This window comes from Hyalella azteca, unplaced genomic scaffold (assembly GCF_000764305.2).
Source record: "Hyalella azteca isolate HAZT.00-mixed unplaced genomic scaffold, Hazt_2.0.2 contig6324, whole genome shotgun sequence".
NCBI lineage: Eukaryota > Metazoa > Arthropoda > Malacostraca > Amphipoda > Hyalellidae > Hyalella > Hyalella azteca.
In genome coordinates, this window is record NW_025936487.1 from 1 (window position 1) to 18154 (window position 18154).

Consider the following 18154-nt stretch of genomic DNA (forward strand, 5'->3'; position numbering starts at 1 on the left):
CTCAGGAGTATAACCAAACGCATGTATATACAAGCTCTGCGATTTAAAAAATTTCTTCTTCTCGTGCAACGTGTAAAACTAGATTTCTTTTAAATGCGACAGAGTAATCCCTTCCAAATCCGGACAATCGAAGTGGGTGATGATTTCGCGAGGCTTCACCTGGGCTTGGAAACTTCTACTTGCACAAGGTAAGACTTTCTTGCAGAATTTGAACGTCGATTGCTCTTTTTGAATTCTCCTACAGCAGTTATTTTTGGTGCGATAATGCAAGCACCATAAATAGGAAAATTCACAATTGTCTTCAAGACAAAAAAAAAAGATTTATCGCGGGATAGACACAAAAATCTTATGTTTATTCGCCGTATTTGCAATTATTTGAAGTATATCTTCACGATTTATGCTCATCTTGAAATATATGATAATCCAAACATCAAACTCTATTTCGTTGGTGGGTATTGACCATTCTTTAAGAGATGGCCACTCGTGGTAAAATTTCCTTTGCAACCATTCACAAATATTACCCTATAGTCATCGATGAACGTCATCTATACCGGCACACTCTCCGGGTTTCAAGCGTTTTATTGTCAATTGTTGGCAGACGTGGCCAGTGGCCACCCATCGTTGCGCCACATATAATCTACCACTCCAACCTATAACCATCGGTACACCACCCATAATTTTTATTTGGGAAGGTTTCTATATCGCCTCCCACACACACATTTTTTCAAGGTCTCAATATCAATATATGTAAGAAGGTCTGACGACTTCTCGCAATCATAGCCCTCGTTAGCTTTATCACTATTGAAACAATCAACCAATCATTCGTTAATCAACTAAAATAATCATTGTACTAATCTACTATATGCATGTATTTTTAAAAATGATTTTCCGCCTTGATTAGATGTATCTGACACACCACGGGAAGGTGCCGGTCGAACGCTCTGTGTCTTCTGGCTATTCGTATGCTTCATGATCACTTCCATGTACCGAAGCAACATCACGGCCATCTTAATCAATGACAAGGTCCTGTCCATCTGTGTAAATACGACCATTATATCAACACGGAATTATTCATGTCATTAAACAATGTTTTGAAGTATTATTCTTATACAGATCCAGCTGCCGTTCACTTCAGTCGAGGAATTTGAAGCGGAAAATACATACAAGCTGACTTGGATTAACGGACAAGTATACAATACTTATTTTCAGGTAGAAAATTTATCTTAATAGATCAATGTGGATTTTATTGTTCAGTAAATATGCATCATACCATCTGGCCATTAATGACACTTTAGTTGAAACAACCTGATTCGAATGCTCAACAACGTATTTAAACAATTCCTGGCTAAAAAACTATTTCTCTGATTCTAGTGACCTAAATCACACATGAACATTTTCATTGATGAACATTGAATTGACGCGCCAAAAATGTTATCTGCTATCTCATGCGCTTTGATTCATTTGGCGCCAATCTTTTATTTTTCAGAATTATGCGCTCACACAACCGGACTATGTCTTGGGCAAAATGTGGAAAAAGCGAACCGACTACCAACCCGACGCCAAAAATGTCATCACCACGGCATTGAAGGACAAAGTCGCAGGTGCTTTACTCCTCAACATTCATTGCTCCACGAATTAGAGGCATACGACAATCTTATGGTAATAATAATAATAATAATAATAATGGCGCTGTCATTGCTGCAGATTAGACAAGAAGCCGATTCTGAACAACGCAGAATTTTCACCGAGTATGGCGGGTCTCGAACTCATTGCTTAAATATTCGCTGTGCTAAACAGACCTGTCACCTCGCCCATTTCGGCCAGAAATTTTCATAGTTCCGGTCAAATAGCTGGGGGCGCAGCCGTAGGCCACAAATTTTACTCCTAAATAAGCACTGGAGCCAACGCCTAGCTTCACCATGCATTAGCTTTACTCAGCCTCAGAACTAGAAGCCGCAGACTAAGCTTGAACTCCGTAATTCGGACAAACGACACACTGCCGAAAGATAATAGAGCCGTAGGTTTTCAGCCACTGCTTAAGCATGCTCGCTCATAAGCAAGCAGAGCAGCATCCTGCTGTACCTACTCCGGCCTAACCTCTTCTGGCCTAACCTATTCTCGCTGTCCCGGCTCACAACCTTCTTGCAGCCAATGGCTGGCTCTACCAGCACACTTGGACCGCCTTTCTAACTTCTTGCAGCCAGTGAGGTTAGGATAGGTCCGCCCAGGTTTGTTTTGGGTGAAGAAAGGTTACAGCTCGTATAAGTAAGGCCTGAAGAGGTTAGGCCAGATGCAGTATGGCCATGTTTACCTTTGGCAAGCTTATTTTGTGGCTGTGGACATCCGGCGCTTTGGCTTTGAGCACTTGACTTCATAGGCCGTTATGCACTCTAGCGTTCTTACCTATGGAAAAAAAATATGAACTAAGTATGGCAAAGCTGGCCTACGGCATGTGCCCCGAATAGCTTTCATAGCTGGTATCGAGCTTTAATTCTGGGGCTCTACCCAGAATTGTATTCTTTAATTACCCTTAATTCTTTACTTTACTCACTCGGTCACACTGCCGAATTATTGTAAAGTTTGGCATGATATTGTCATACTATTGTTTTGTCATCGATAAATAATACGATGACAAAAGTCATAATGCTTACAAAAGCCTTGCCTTAGATATCAGTTTATGTGCGATAAACGTTGCGCGTAAATTGGAGTGAATCTTTCATATATTTTGAAAGTTTATGCGTTAATTTGTACGGACGCTTTAGGAATTTGTCGCTGCAATATATCAGCAGGGCTATTAGAGCGCGTGTCCACATTTCCAATCATGTTCGGTTGTCACCGATACCTGAAATTTTATTCATTCTGGTATCTAATTGATTCCGATTGGAAAATTGAAACTAAAAAATGTTGAATCTATCAGACGAATATTTTTTGGAAAATATCAAATTGGAATTTCCTCAATGCTTAAAATAGGAAACACGATGAAGCTCTGTGCTGAACGAAATTTCTTTGTTAAATTGGGGCTTTGTTTAATGAGGGTTCAAACTTTTTATTTTCACATCACTCAAGTTTGAAAAATTACTTGGATAGTGAGTACAATTTAATGGAAATATCCTCTAACCTTTAGTATCTACTAACATTAGCAATGTTACCTGATTGCTCCAAGTAATTATCTTTATATTTAGTAAACTTCCCTGTGCATGTCACGTACAGTGATCGCTCCTGAAATGATTCATCTTGGATTAATGACGGGTGATTTTTCCGAGGTAAGATATACGATATTTTATGTTCTAGATGCACCTTAACGTCATTGCTTGATACACGTAAATTAAGACTATTGCAACGACCTACCACGAAGACAGCCATTAAATATCAAAATAATATACCTGCAATATTCATTAGAATTTTTCTTGTCATATCACAATCGATATAGTGAATGATGCACCCAACTGTTTGATCTACCTCATAAGATGCTAAAAAGGCTAATAGTATATATCAGCCTTTCACTGATATTATTGCTGAAACAGAAACCTAATTCAATGTAAACATTCAATTGGTTGCAGTTTGGTGAGTGTCGCCTAGCGCTGTGTGAAGCAAATCTTATACCTCCTGTCTACATGACTTATGGTTACCCAAAAAACTCTCCTCTTCAAGTCAGATTTGATATCATGTGAGTATTTTGTGTGGTGCATGTATATCATGAAATGTCTTGGAGCATATTACGCCAACGTACCAGAGATGTATGGTATAGAGGCGGAACGTAAACAGAGTTGCTGGTAGAGGCGGGGCGTAAACAGAGTTGCTGGTAGAGGCGGGACGTAAACAGAGTTGCTGGTAATTCATTTCCTATGTGTGTGTGGGGCGAGTTTGGCTATCGTTTAGCTGTTTGCCGTGCAGAACAAGAGGGACAAATCATTTAGAATAACTGTACATACATATAATATATATTTATTTGCATAAACACTCTGGGAAATGCAGGGCGCAAAAAATTTCCTTGACTCAAAGGATTAAACGCAACGACTTGTGAACACTGAAATACAATAAGACTTAACCAAATATTGGACATAATGATGCTTGGAAACAATTCCTTCAGGCTTCTGCGGGTGGTCCAGTCCGGCATAGCGAATCATTTGATATCGAGCAACTTGTGGAACTCGACATGGTGCATGAAACCTTCGAATAGCCTCAGCGAATCACGGCCACTAGTCGTCACAGACTTTCTTGGACTTTTTAGCATCTACGGAATAGGTAAAATTATAGCAAATAATTATTTTTTACTTCAACGTGTTAAGAAGACTTTCAGGTTAGTACGATAATGACTTTCAATAGTTTCAATCATGCCGCAAAATAAGTTATTTAAAAAACTTTTCCGTGAAATCAGAACCATTTTCTTAATGTAATCTTGGATTAAGGGCTGGAGAATTTTTTTCATTGCCTTCGCACGTGACTGAGTCTTTTTTTCCTCTCATTCCACCGGTTTGTCTAAATTTGAAACATCTGCTTGAGACCTGCATGAAAATTCGTCCAGATTGAAAATAATTTTATGTTAGCAGCGGTTAGTTTACGTCAAAGGATGTTCTTTGGTTATGTGTTTTTTCATTGCAAAGGTTTTAACTACATTGCAAATTAATCATATGTTTCACCTGCATACAATGTTTGAAATATACAGACTAAATTTCCCTCTTATACTCGCAAATAATAGCATCATAATATTTGTATTTTTGTTGGTTAAATCGAATTTGTTGGAGAATATTTCCTCCTTTATTCACACTACATGTACATGACACTCACCCTACTGATGAATTAATTCAAATTTTCACCGCTCAGGTATGGCATTCTCCGTTCTGGTGTTCATTATCGAAGTAGCAACGGGACGTAAGGCAAAAAGCAAAATAAATACATGAGAAGACTCAATTTCTTGACAGTTTACAAACCAAGACCTGGACTCTCTGTACACCGCACCTGGCTCGCTTGCATTATTTACCGCTAAGAGACGCAATGGGTTCTATAAACTGTTAGAATGTGTCAGTAGAATGAAAAATTTCTTTAATGATTACTCAGGATAAATAGATACACCTCTGAAATAAAGCATAAACAATATCAACAGCCGTTGAAACAATGGAAATATGTTAAACTCGTGTGTCATTGTTTCCAAAAAACTTCACCCCACTTGGATCTGAAATTTTATGAAAATAATTCATTAATATCTCCGATCCGATTCTCCGATTCGATTAATAAAACAATCTGTACCCATTAAAAAAATTAACGTCATGATTTGGAATCCACTGAGCTAGTGTACACAACACTGATACTTTTCTTGCATGAAGCTGTTTTATCAACAGTATTCGATACAACTTCCATGTGATGCTTGGACTATCCGCAAAATCGATTCAATACGGCAGTTCCCTATGAATAGAAACGTTGGAAGACTCGCGACATTAAAAAAGCGATAAAATTATTTCGATGGTCCATGAGAATATTTAAGGAAATCTTCATCGATATACATAAATAATATTGAAATTTATGCGAATTAAGTGATGGTATTCTTCCTAAATTTTTTATAAATAAGTAGAAGGAAAAACAGAATAATAAAATGCAAATATTAGTGCTGTTTCAACCACCTATTTGATGAAAGTGCTCATAGATTTCCATTGTCCACCGTTGATGAAATCCGTTATGATTCTCTTACATATTGTTTTAAAATATTCCGCATTTATAAAGTTTTGCTGTCGGGTTCCCTAAATATCTTGACTTTTTACGTTAACTTTTGTTTGCCACGCTTCCACTAAATAAAAATGATATGTGAAGTAGCGATCCTTAATAAATAATGGATCTCGTAATCACTGCTCATTAGCTACTGGAAGATGGTAACTTCTCACATAAACCATTTGTTGCCAATGAGTCATTCTAGTCTATTTCTTCAATTATTATTTTTTGGGCACAATTTGGTAGCTTAACTAATAACTATGCTCCGATATAGTTCAATTATCGCTAATACTTCTTGCTTATCCACCCTCTTGACCGTTAGAGTGACATACTAGACACAACTAGTTTGTGTGCCACACGTTTACCATAATGCCTAGTCACGTTTGTTATATATTTATTTGCTGTGGAACGGTTGCCACACATGCAGAAAATTATTTGTAAATCATTGCATTGTATTTACTTCTCAAGTTCGAGGACAGAATGGATACAAGTGATGAATGACTTGTCACAAGCCCTATACGTCTGAGGCAATATTTTGATTAATACATGTATATATCGTGACAATAAGGGAAACGGCCATATACGCTGTTTTGACTGTAAATTCTGTTTTATGTAGCAACCGACAAACTTAAAGGAATATTATTGTTAAGTAAATAATTATATTGAAGTCTTGAGGCGTGTAGCTCTGACCTCTCTTCAGACAATAATGGACAGCAACAGACTCGACTGCGTTCGAAACGAGCGCACGGCTCCCACGCCATGTTGTGTTGTTGTTGCAATTGCCCATCTTGGTAGTGGCGACTAGGGACTAGGGAGGGGGGGGTGATAGGTCAGTTTTTCCGGGCACTCGGTGCCACTGGTAGTTCTACGACCATCACTGGCTCGCTGACCCGCCAGAACCATTTGATTGCATTACACAACACCCTGGACAAGCCAGGTACTCATTTATCAACCAGAGTTGGATGAATGGCTGAGTTGACCATGAGCTGAGCTTCCCGGCAGAACTTGTCCTCAGTGGGACTCGAACCCGGACGCAGGGTGCGAGAGACTGAGTCTCTCACCACTGCACCACCACAGCTCCTACTCCTACGCCATCGTCGGTGTGTCGTGCCGCAAAGGTCTATCTTTGGATGGATCTTCTTTCAATAATACGCTGTTAACAAGTTTAAGTTCACCCAAATTACTTTGGGTGAACTTAACGATCTTTTCGACCGCACTAGTAAGATGTGGTTCAGTTTTGTTTATACGAGTAAAATTTATGGTTTCTATTAAAAGGCCGGTGACTTAATTGTTGTTGATTACCTACTTTGACTATTGTGATGTAAAATGAGAACAAATTCCCCATGACAAACCCAATACTTCCTCCTCCGGCATTTTGCCAGAACTCTGGTCCCTAAATAACAGGCACTGCTTAAATTACCTCTCCTTTAATTTCTCCATTTCCCCTGTGGTTCAATTTTGATGATTTCTTCTCTGTATATTTTCTCCCTCAACAGTATCGACGTATCCTCAGAAGCTGCTGTTCAAATTTTCTCTGACCTAGTTAACTTCAAATAGCTTTCAAATAGCTGTGTGTTCTAGGCACACAGCTATTTTCACAGTTGGTTCCCACATAACCACCCCAAACCACTCTACTTCCGCTGCATTTGTCATATCCTCTAAAGAGGTACTGCTAATCTGGAAACTTTGCCCTGAAATTCAGGTAATAGAATCAGAATTGCTTGCATTATGGGAAGCATTATGTTGGTCACAAACCAACCCCTTCCACTCTGAGAATATTGTCATTTTCACTGATTCACAATCATCAATTTGCTTGATTAGAGATAGGCAACCTAACTTCTACCTTAGTTTAATTTTTGATACACAAAATACAATCATGTCACTAATGCCCCCCATGAGGTGCGAATTCATTATGTTTCTGGTCACCGAGAAATTTCGGGCAGCAAGACTGCTGATCGGGCAGCCAGGGATGCTCACCAGATTGTTACCGTACTCTCACCCCCAGCTCAAGGAAAAAAATGTCAAGATTAGTGCGTGACGGAATTCTGGCTAATTGGAACCAGTCATGGACGGAGGAGGTAAATGCATCATGGAAGGGTCCCTTCATAACTTTAATTAGAGACGGGGTAGGTAACTGGCCTTAGGCCTCTCATAGCAACCGAGCCATTGAAACAGTCTTGACTAGGCTTCGTATTGTTACTGTACATGCTGCTGCGAGAGCTCATTTGGCTCTTTTTGAGCTTGTAAATAGTCCTCTGTGCTCTTGTGGCTCCTCAGAGATCATCCAACACTTACTGATACAGTGCCGTCTGCACCAGCATGCTCGAGCTAATTTAACCAACCTGCTAACCCGTCTAAATATTCCTGTGACCCTTAAGAATATACTTGGAGGTGGCCCCTACCTCTGCTTGACCCAGAATCTAATAATGGATGCAGTTGGTGCATTCTTGATTGCCTTTTGTGTTTTGCATGCCTTATGAATTATTATTCCTATTATAATAATCCTTTATCCCCAGATCTCAGAAGTAGGACTAATCATACTAATAAATGTGGGAAACTAACACTGTCAGAATATTCACTTTATCCCAGTATTATTTTAGGTGCTTACTTTGAGACAAGCAGTACCAATCTATGTAGCTTGTTAGGACCAGTATAATGATAATCAGGACCAGTATATTTTTAAGATCAGTATCTGTTTTCAATTTCATGTACCAAGACTGCCATTGCAAGGACTGTTACTGCTTGCCTGTAAATCAGTTTTCAATTCTTGCTCCTTCAGAGAAAGCCCACAGGAGCTATGTTTTCTTTTCTGTACACCGCACAGCGTTTTCTTAACAGTCACAACTAGCTTTACCAACTTGGTCTTAAGAAGCTCTCCCCCCCGGCTGCCCTTCAGTATAATTTGTGCATACTCATGTGAGGCTCAGTTCAGGGCATGGATATTGCAACTATATTAAGAGCACTGGTCATCATCAGCACAACAAACTTAAATATTCTACCTGATATTCAGAATTATTGTGATCATTCACGAGGTATTAAATGCCATTCATGCCTTCGAAATTAATTCAGGGTTTGAATGTCTCAGTTGTGCGCATCTTCCATAGAAGAATGAGCGAGATGTATTTTGCATAAAATGAAGCCGAAATGACATTAACCAATTATAATCCATTCCAAGATTTCCTATTATTCCGAGATCTCCATTAATTCCATGAATTTCATTTCCTATTATTCTGAAGAGGACAAAAGATCACAAGTTGCAGTGCAAGCATTTTATATAGTGAATAACCCATTAATTTATTCGATCTTCACTGGAAAAAAGCACTATAGTCAGCACTGAAAAAGCACTTACCTTCAACACCCACGATAGAGTTATTACGGTGACTGTCGTCGCATAGCATTCCCGCTACTTTATATATGCCCACTTTATAATGGTTCCAGAAAGTATATATAAATGTGTCGTTCAATGTTCCATGTCCATTTCACCTGCCAAATTTGAGGCGAGTGCTCGAAGTTATGCTCTGTTATCAATGGTATAATCCAATAACACAGCGCGATCAATAACACAGCGCGATCAATAACAAAGCGCGATCAATAACACAGCGCGATCTGCCTGGAATAAAATATTGAAAACAATAAAATATGAATAAGATTTATCGCCCACAGCAATTTTAGAGTAAATTGAAGCGTTGACGTCAAGGCATACATATGACTTTCGTGACTCAAAATGAGAAACTATTTTAAAGTGAATATTGATAGTTCAATGAAAATTCAATCATAATTTTTTTACCTGAGTCTACGGAAAATATCTATCGTTGAATGCTTGCTGTCTGTACTTTTTTTCCGTTTGAGATTTGCGGGAGCCTCTGGAGACCAGTAGAATGCGGCCAGTCCAGGGTTGTGAGTTATAGTTGCCACAGTATTGTTTCAATTAGCACTTTATGGGCTTCACAGTTTCTCTTAATCAGTACACCCCCTTGCCTAAACAGGGTTTGATTGGTGCCTAACAGTCATTCAAGAATCTGAAAATCTGCAACAAACACACTCACACACACAAAAATAGAAAGAATAATAATTATAAAAATAAAAAAAATAATAATTGAATAAAATATACATATATGTATGTAATGAAACGAAAAGGACAAGAAGAAAACACAAAGAGAGGCATCGTATGAAGTGAAAGATTCCCAGCCCAGTTATATTTAAGCGAGAAAGTCCTAACTGTAGCAAATACGTAAAACTCCGCTGAAAGACTGAGCTGTATAACAGTAAATTACTGTTTTGAATACAATATTCAGTTGAAGAAAGGCATTATTAATAAAATGGTGCAATGTTTGCAGCATTGAGAGGGATTTGTGTGATGCCGAAAGGCTTATACGTCATGCGTTTAGTCGTCCTAGCTGGACTACTTAGACTAGACTTATTTAAATTCGAAAGGTAACTTCTAGAATAGTACACAAATTCCAGACGTACGAGATTATGGATAGGTATATTTATGAGCTGATAATATAGTCGCGGCAACTGTTGGAAGCAAAACCTTTATTATGACCAGCAGAAAATTTGTTTTGAGTCAAACAGGTGGAGAAAAAAACATTTTGAATATATAACGGAACAGCGGAGAAGTTAATAAATTTTAATATTTCTGCAGCATTTCTTGTGATTCAAATGGAAAATATTCTATTGCTGATAGGAGATAGCTTCGCACGAGGCTAATCGTGTAAACGTGCGCCGATGTCAGGAAAAATATTACGTTAAGCAGAAAATTTCGCTACATTTGATATGACCAGGAAGAAATTTTCTCGTCTCGTACTTCTGTTGGTGACTATTCAATAAATAAGCATTCTAACCCCAAACACGTGGCCAATGATCGCAATTAAAGGATGAAGAAAAACTGATAAATCAAGAAATATAATAACAAATGAAAGACAAATACAAGAAAACAAATATCAAAAAACTATAAACCGTGTGTCTAGCAAGCTTTCACTTTCAGCTCGTAAGAACGTCCTAAGTTCGGAGCCTCGCTGAAAAGCAAGAATAAATACAAATTAAAGACTTGAATTAACGTAACGCTAACGAAATAATATATGACAAATGAATAATAACCTAATATAAATATTCAATATCACCAGAAAAAACACCCTACATAAACACGAAAAATTAACACGATAAACAATTCAGGTACTAACCTCTGTGGTGGATCACTTAGCAATGACAAGTTACATGACGGATCTACACGAGGTGACGTAATAGTTCATTCATAAAGCAAAATGACAAAACCCATAGCCTAACTATCTATAAAATTATTACATTGAAAGGCTATCCCTAACACTTCACCTGATCCTTTCTCGTCGCAGTCGCGTCCACTAGACTCATTATTTCACATTTTCCTTAACCTAAACGCTTGTGATGCCTTCCATTTTCTCCATTCCTCTTCCTCTTTTTATTAATACAGAGATATAAAAATTTAATTTGTCACTATATTGACTTTTTAAATATAAAATTTTGAGTAAAATGCTTCAAACTTGAATTTAATACCAATTACGAGTATTTCTTATGATGAGCCAGAACTTTGAAATTGTATTCAAATTCAGTCGCATGCGCTTGAAGCATTCTGAGAAATTAGAGTTAGATGCTAATTATTATGCCACCATCAGGATATAGCTGGCAATATAGTTTAATAGAATATATTCCAGATGTTAATGGTGGCGTTTTCATCAAATTCTAAAAATTTTATGATTGATCCCATTGATCCTTTTTAGATCCCGTTGAAACCTTCAAAAGTATGGCCCATGTATTAATTGATTCGTAAAATAAGGCAGTGGACCATCCCCAACTCCCCCATCGGCAGGAGTTTCGAGGCCTTCGAGCCCACGCCGGGATGCATCTCTGTCGCCGTGACTCCCGTGAGAAGAGAATTACTTCCTTGCTAAAGCTTATGACAATGTGTTAAGACGTGTCCTCCCATGGCAAAATTCGTATTTGACTTTATGAAAAAAATATAACTCAGTACTCATTGCAGTGAGTGACAGAGAGCGCATTTTCTCGTCGACGAAAACGACGAGACCGTCGAAAGTCACGGACAGACGGACGGACGGACGGACATGACGAGCACAATAGGGCATTTTTTCCATAAATAAAATATTCCACAAATAAAATATTCCTGATTTATATTCCATAAAAGGAATATAAATCAGTGAATGTATCACATAAGAATTACTTAGTATCGTTTGATAACCGAGAAATTATTGAACCGCTAAAACTATCTTAAAGTCGACGGTGGTTGGCGGTGGTTGTCGGTGAGTGGTTGGCGGTGGTTGGCCGTGGTTGGCGGTGGTTGTCGGTGGTTGTCGGTGGTTGGCGGTGGTTGGCGGTGGTGGTTGGCGGGTGGTTGGCGGTGGTTTGCGGTGGTTGGCGGTGGTTGGTTGGCGGTGGTTGGCGGAGTTTGGCGGTGGTTAGCCGTGATGGTTGGCGGTGGTTGGCGGTGGTGGTTGGCGGTAGTTGGCGGTGGTGGTTGGCGGTGGTTTTGGAATTATTTTCACGGTTCCATATTTTCTTCTTGTATCCTATTTACTTATATCATGTACTTATTTCCATCAAAATTTCTGTATTCAATGCTTCCTGTAACTTGAAAATGAATGTTGTTACATTCGAAACGTCGAAAAAAAAAGTCAGTGACAACGACCAAATTGTTATACGAAAGGCAGATAAAAGTAACATTTTCGTAATTATGGATAAAACGGATTATATCTCAAAAATCAATGCAATTATATCGGATGAGTCTAAATTATTTCGTGTCGCAAGAGATCCAACAGAACAGCTTCAGAGGAGAGCAAATAAATTTAAATAAAAAATAAATTTAAAATGAATAAAACTCTGTAATTGTATCTAACAAACTTACCCCGATTGTTGGGAGTTATTCTCCATGCTACCTCTGTGGAAACGTCAAAACTCACAAAGAAGACAACCCACTAAGGCCTATAATTTCGCAAGTAACTTCTCCTGTATACAAGACCTCGAAAGAACTCGACGCTATAATTAAACCATATATCCCTAAGAAATACTCTCTGAAATCTAGAAATGACTTCTTGGAAATTATTCATGCCTCGCACCCTTCTGGCCTGCTAGCTTCGCTGGATGTTACTAGTTTGTTCACTAACGTACCAACCGAAGAAACGTTAGAAAGTATCATGAAGCATGTGTATTCGCACGAAACCCTGCCAGCCCCATCTATACCAAAAAAGATCTTAATTGACCTTCTTCGCCTCTGTACATCAGAATCTCCCTTCCGGACCCCTGATAACAAAATTTACCGACAAATTAACGGCGTTGCAATGGGATGCCCTCTGGGATCAACTTTTGCAGAACTCTATATGTGCGAACTGGAAAATCTAGTGTTTCTCAATAAACAGATCAAGCCTGAGCTTTACTGCAGATACGTAGATGACATTTTTGTTGTCATTCGAGACGAAAAGCACTTGATCGAACTGCGAAGAGCTATGGAACATGAATCAGTCTTATATTTTACCCATGAAATTGGACAAAATCACAAATTGCCATTCCTATAGATATATTAGTGCGAATTGAAGATAATTCCTTTGTCACTAATGTTTACCGAAAACCTACCGATGTCGGAAAAGTGCTTAACGAAGAGAGTGAATGCCCTCAGCGCTATAAAACCAACACAGTGCGAGCTCTCATACAAAGAGCATTCAATTAAGACCTGCACATCCGAGAGTGACTTGAAAACTGAACTCAGATCGTGTAAACAAATTCTAGTGAATAATGGGTTTTCAAATAGAACAGTTGACATTGAAATATCAAATTACCGATCGAGAGAAAACCGAACTAACAATGAAGCAATATCTAATGGAACCCCAACAACGGTCTTCTACCAAAACCAGATGAACAGAGGCTACAAAGTGGATGAACGAGTCCTACAGTCAATCATCCGTAATAATGTCAAGAGTACAACGGATAACGAAAATATAAAATTTTTGATCTACTACAAAATAAGAAAATTAAAAACCTTGTAATGAATAATAATCCCTGTAAAAAATCTGGTCTGCTTCAAGAAACTAATGTTGTTTATAAATTTTCATGTAATAAAGAAGGTTGCAGACTTCTTCCAAACATAAACTACATTAGTCTTACAAGCACGACCTTGAGCCGACGACTCACATGCCACCTACAATCTGGAGGTATCTAAGAACCACATGCGGGAGGCTCACAATGAGACCATCACCCGAGCGACATTGGAGGCCTGCACCAGCATAGTTATGCGGTGCCCTGACCCATCGAGACTGGCGATAGCTGAGGCCCTTATTATCAAGAGCGAGTCTCCGGCTATCAACCTCCAAACTACAGGATTCGTCCGGACGCTGAAATTATTTTCGTAGTAATTTTTAAGCTAATATTTCGAATGGTATCCACTATACCTTTGATATGTACTTCTGTCATTTAAAAATTCAATTTCAGATGTTGTAAAACCTTCACCAGCTTGATAATGAAAATTGTAATTTCGAAACGTCGCAATCTATTAAAATGTCATTCGGAAACCTGCTTTTCGATCTCCCGGCGCCAGCAAGAAATTTGGTTCGACTCATTGAAAAAACGAACAAGAAGATTGTTAATAAAAAGCATGCTCTGGTCTTCAATCAAACTTGCATAAAAAAATATATATTTGTGTAGTTTGGCAGAAGCTGTTCTTTAATGTAGGTTTCATTGAAGACCAGAGAGTATTTCTTATTGACAATCTTCGTATTGTTTTTCTCTATTCGGCGAATTAGGCTCTTGATAGGAAGTAAAAATCCAAATATCAGGTTTCCAAGGGACATTTTATTATAATTTTACGACGTTTCGAATGCAACTTCATTCATTATCAAGTATAGGAAGAGTTTCGCAACAACTGAATTTGAAATTTTGAAATGACATTAGTACAAACATAGGTATTATGGATACAGATTGGAATCAAAGCTTAAATAACGAGAACAGTTTCAACGTCCTGGTAAATCCGGTAGTTTGTAAATTAATAGCTGGAGACTCATGTTTGATGATGAGAGCCTCAGCTATCGCCGGTCTTGTGGCGTCTGGGCATCTCATGATGATTCTGGTGTGGGTCTCCAACGTCGCGCGAGTGAGGGTCTCATTATGAGCCTCTCTCATGTGGTTCTTCGGTCCTCCGGTCTGGAGGTGGCATGTTAGGCGGCGGCTCAAAGTCGTGCTGGTCAAACCAATGTAATTTACGTTATGGAGAAGTCTACAACCTTCTTTGTGGCAGGAATATTTATAAATAACATTAGTTTGTTGTAATGGGCCCGACTTTTTGCACGGATTATTTTTCATTATTTAATTCAATTAATTTTCATATTTTTATAGTAAATCAGGAGTTTGATTCGGTTGGCTGTGGTCGTGCTTTTGATGTTATTCAGCACGATTGATTTGAGGACTCTTTCGTCAGTCTTGTGGCATTCAGTCATCTGATTTTGGTAATAAATTGTTATAATAGTTTCGTCTGATGTTGGTTCATTTTCCGTTTGGTTTTGTCGTGCTCGATAGTTTGAGATTTCGTTGTCGATAGTTTTATTCGCATAGCCGTTGCTTACCAGAATTTGCGTACAGGTCTGGAGTTTAGTTCTCAAGTCATTGGCCGATGTACAGGTTTTAAATGCTCTGTGTATTAAGGCGCGAATAGTGGTGGTTTTGTATCTCTGGGGACATTCACTTGCTTCGTTCAGTACTCTTCCGACGTCTGTAGGTTTTCGGTAAACTTTAGTGACGAACATTGTATCTTCTACTTGCACAAGTATATCGGGGAAGGGCAATGACTGATTTAGCCCAAATTCGCAGGTGAACGTCAAAACTGAATTGAGTTCTAAGGCCACGCGTAGCTCAGTCATGTGATCCTCATCTCGAACAACGACAAAAATATCGTCGACGTATCTACAGTAGAGCTCAGGCCTGATTTTTGCGTCCGACAATACTCGGTTTTCTAGTTCGCACATGTAGAATTCAGCAAAGGTTGGACCCAGAGGGCTGACCATGGCAACATCGATGATTTGATGGTAAATTTTGTTGTCAGGTGTCCGGAAAGGCGATTCAGAAGTACAGTAATTTCTCAGGTTACAACTCCAATCTACACGACAGCCCAGGAGTTGGATGCTCTGATAAAACCATACAACCCGAAGAAATTTTCACTCAAATCTAGAGACGATTTCTTAGTAATTCTTCGCTGTAGGCGCCCATCTGGTATGCTAGCTTCGCTTGACGTCACCAACCTCTTTACCAACGTTCCTACAGAAGAAACTTTGGAAATAATTGCTAACCATGTTTATTCAAATGAAAACTTACCGGCTCCATCAATCCCTAAAAAGGTCCTACTTGATCTCCTCCGCATCTGTACTCCGCAGGACACAACAAATGTGATATATTAAGTTAAACACATGTGATCTTAACACATACTTGAATTTATGCTTAACATGGACCACACACACAATTATTCAACTGTATGTAACTAAGCCAACATGTCAGTTACATGATAATATTGCGGTATTTTAAGTTTATTGCGGTATTTTTCTTCCATTTCTAGGAAAGCAAATGCAGATACTTGATTCATTTACCATACTAACCACAAATGATACGTTTTAAATTTTAATACGAAACTTTGAGATTCCAGATTCTAGAGTCAAACAATGCAACTCAATTCAAGTTGCATCCCAATCACACACAAGGATTTTAAAATATTATATGCAAGTAATGTACATTTGAGCTTTATGACCATCGAACAATGGTTATGGTCAGTAGACCAAAAATATGAATTGGAGTTGAAGCCAGACAAGGAATTCAAGGCTTAAGTTTATATTGTATTTGCTAACCAAAGATATAGCAGACTGCCACAGACAAAGCTAATGTACAAAACACTGCTCATACCTCCTGTTTGTGTTGTCTATTACTCATACCTCCTGTTTGTGTAGTCTGAGCTGCTGCTGAGCAGCCTTATAAGAAAGGTCTACATGTCTGACCCTCATCGGCTCGTGGGCAACAACATCACTCAATGATTATAAAATGTTGCGAGTAAGCAGCATATTCCTACATACTCGTATTAGCTGGCATTATTTCGGTTCATGTGATAGATTTGATGCAGCTGATAACATTTTAAAAGGATAATTTCAATGCATAAACGTTATCACTCCAGTTCTAGCAACTAAAAGCCGAATTGGATGGCTTTTGCCATAGGAAATAATTAGCTTAAAAAATTTTGGTTCCAAAATCCAGAGGAAATAAATTAACAACACTACGTTCAATTCATGACAGTGTAGGTACATAATATATTTTTAATGCAAAGGGAATAATTTTACGGAACTATATCCAACATACGGAATTATCTCTAATCATATAGGAATATATTATTGACATTATTTCGTCTTAATTTACAAACCGACCAGCTACAAAAATTGTTACACACATTCTTTAATCGCATGCCATTTAATGCTTTGCTTTCTGACAAAAATGAGTTGCTTGTTGAATTGCTGTGGGCTCACTCCGAAAGCCAACTAGGCCCAAGCATCAGCGTTAAATGCGGCTCATGATCGTAATTCCAATCCACCCTTTGTTCGTGTTCCAGGGGAATTCAAACTCCACTTGTATTCCTTATTTAATGTTTCAAGTTCTAGCCCTAAACTTTCCTGAAAACAAACAAAAAACTAATCAATAAAATGCTAAAATTAACAAGGTTCCTACGAATGATAAATATTTACAAGAGAGATCAAATGAACACATTCTAAGTAAATCTATTCACCATAATATATACACGATAGTCACACTTAAAATCCTTCACTAGTACAATACACATACCTCCGTCACGTCTCCGCACCAAACAATAACTAGCGCAGCGTTCCTAGAGTGCGGACGTGAACAGCAAGATCGTCTCTAAACCTAAAATTTCAAAAAATATCTTCAATTAAAACCCTAACAGAATTCTTAATTTTAGATGTGTGCATGCTAATCTAGTCTGATTAATATGAGTGGACATTTATGTCTTACTCATGCATTATACAAGTAAATGTTGCTTTCAACAGAGCCCATTCCGCGATCATTATACTAACGGATACAACCTGCTCTCGAATTCTTCATATACTTTTAATAAATGTCCATTGAAGTGAGAGAAATGGGATACGTTCAAGATTTGGGACTTGAATTTTCGGGTCTTGTTAAGAAAACGCACCCTAGTATATTCTTGCTAATAAAACGCAGTGTATTTTTGCATTGAATAGTAATTCTTAATGTTTAAATAAACCTAATTTGTTTGTACTATTCATTCAATAACCTTTTTAGCAATACACACCTCAGTAATGTTATTGTTTGGAATACGCACCCCAGTAACGTCTGGGGCGCTTATTCTTAGCAAGATCCAAAATGTCGAATGAAAATTCATACAAAAAAATCTTGCCAGGTTATA

At 38.3% G+C, this 18154-nt stretch overlaps 1 protein-coding gene across 1 annotated transcript; it reads left to right on the forward strand.

The window, feature by feature from the left end:
- Positions 1 to 1486: 1486 nt before the first annotated feature.
- LOC125177991 (glutamate receptor 2.9-like) lies at positions 1487 to 5328 on the forward strand (the record flags this gene model as incomplete). Its single annotated transcript, XM_047880801.1, has 5 exons — positions 1487 to 1601; positions 3211 to 3263; positions 3561 to 3667; positions 4091 to 4245; positions 4825 to 5328. Coding segments are annotated over 5 exons (507 nt in total), but the record flags the coding sequence as incomplete, so codon positions are not given.
- Between the last annotated feature and the right edge of the window lie 12826 nt (positions 5329 to 18154).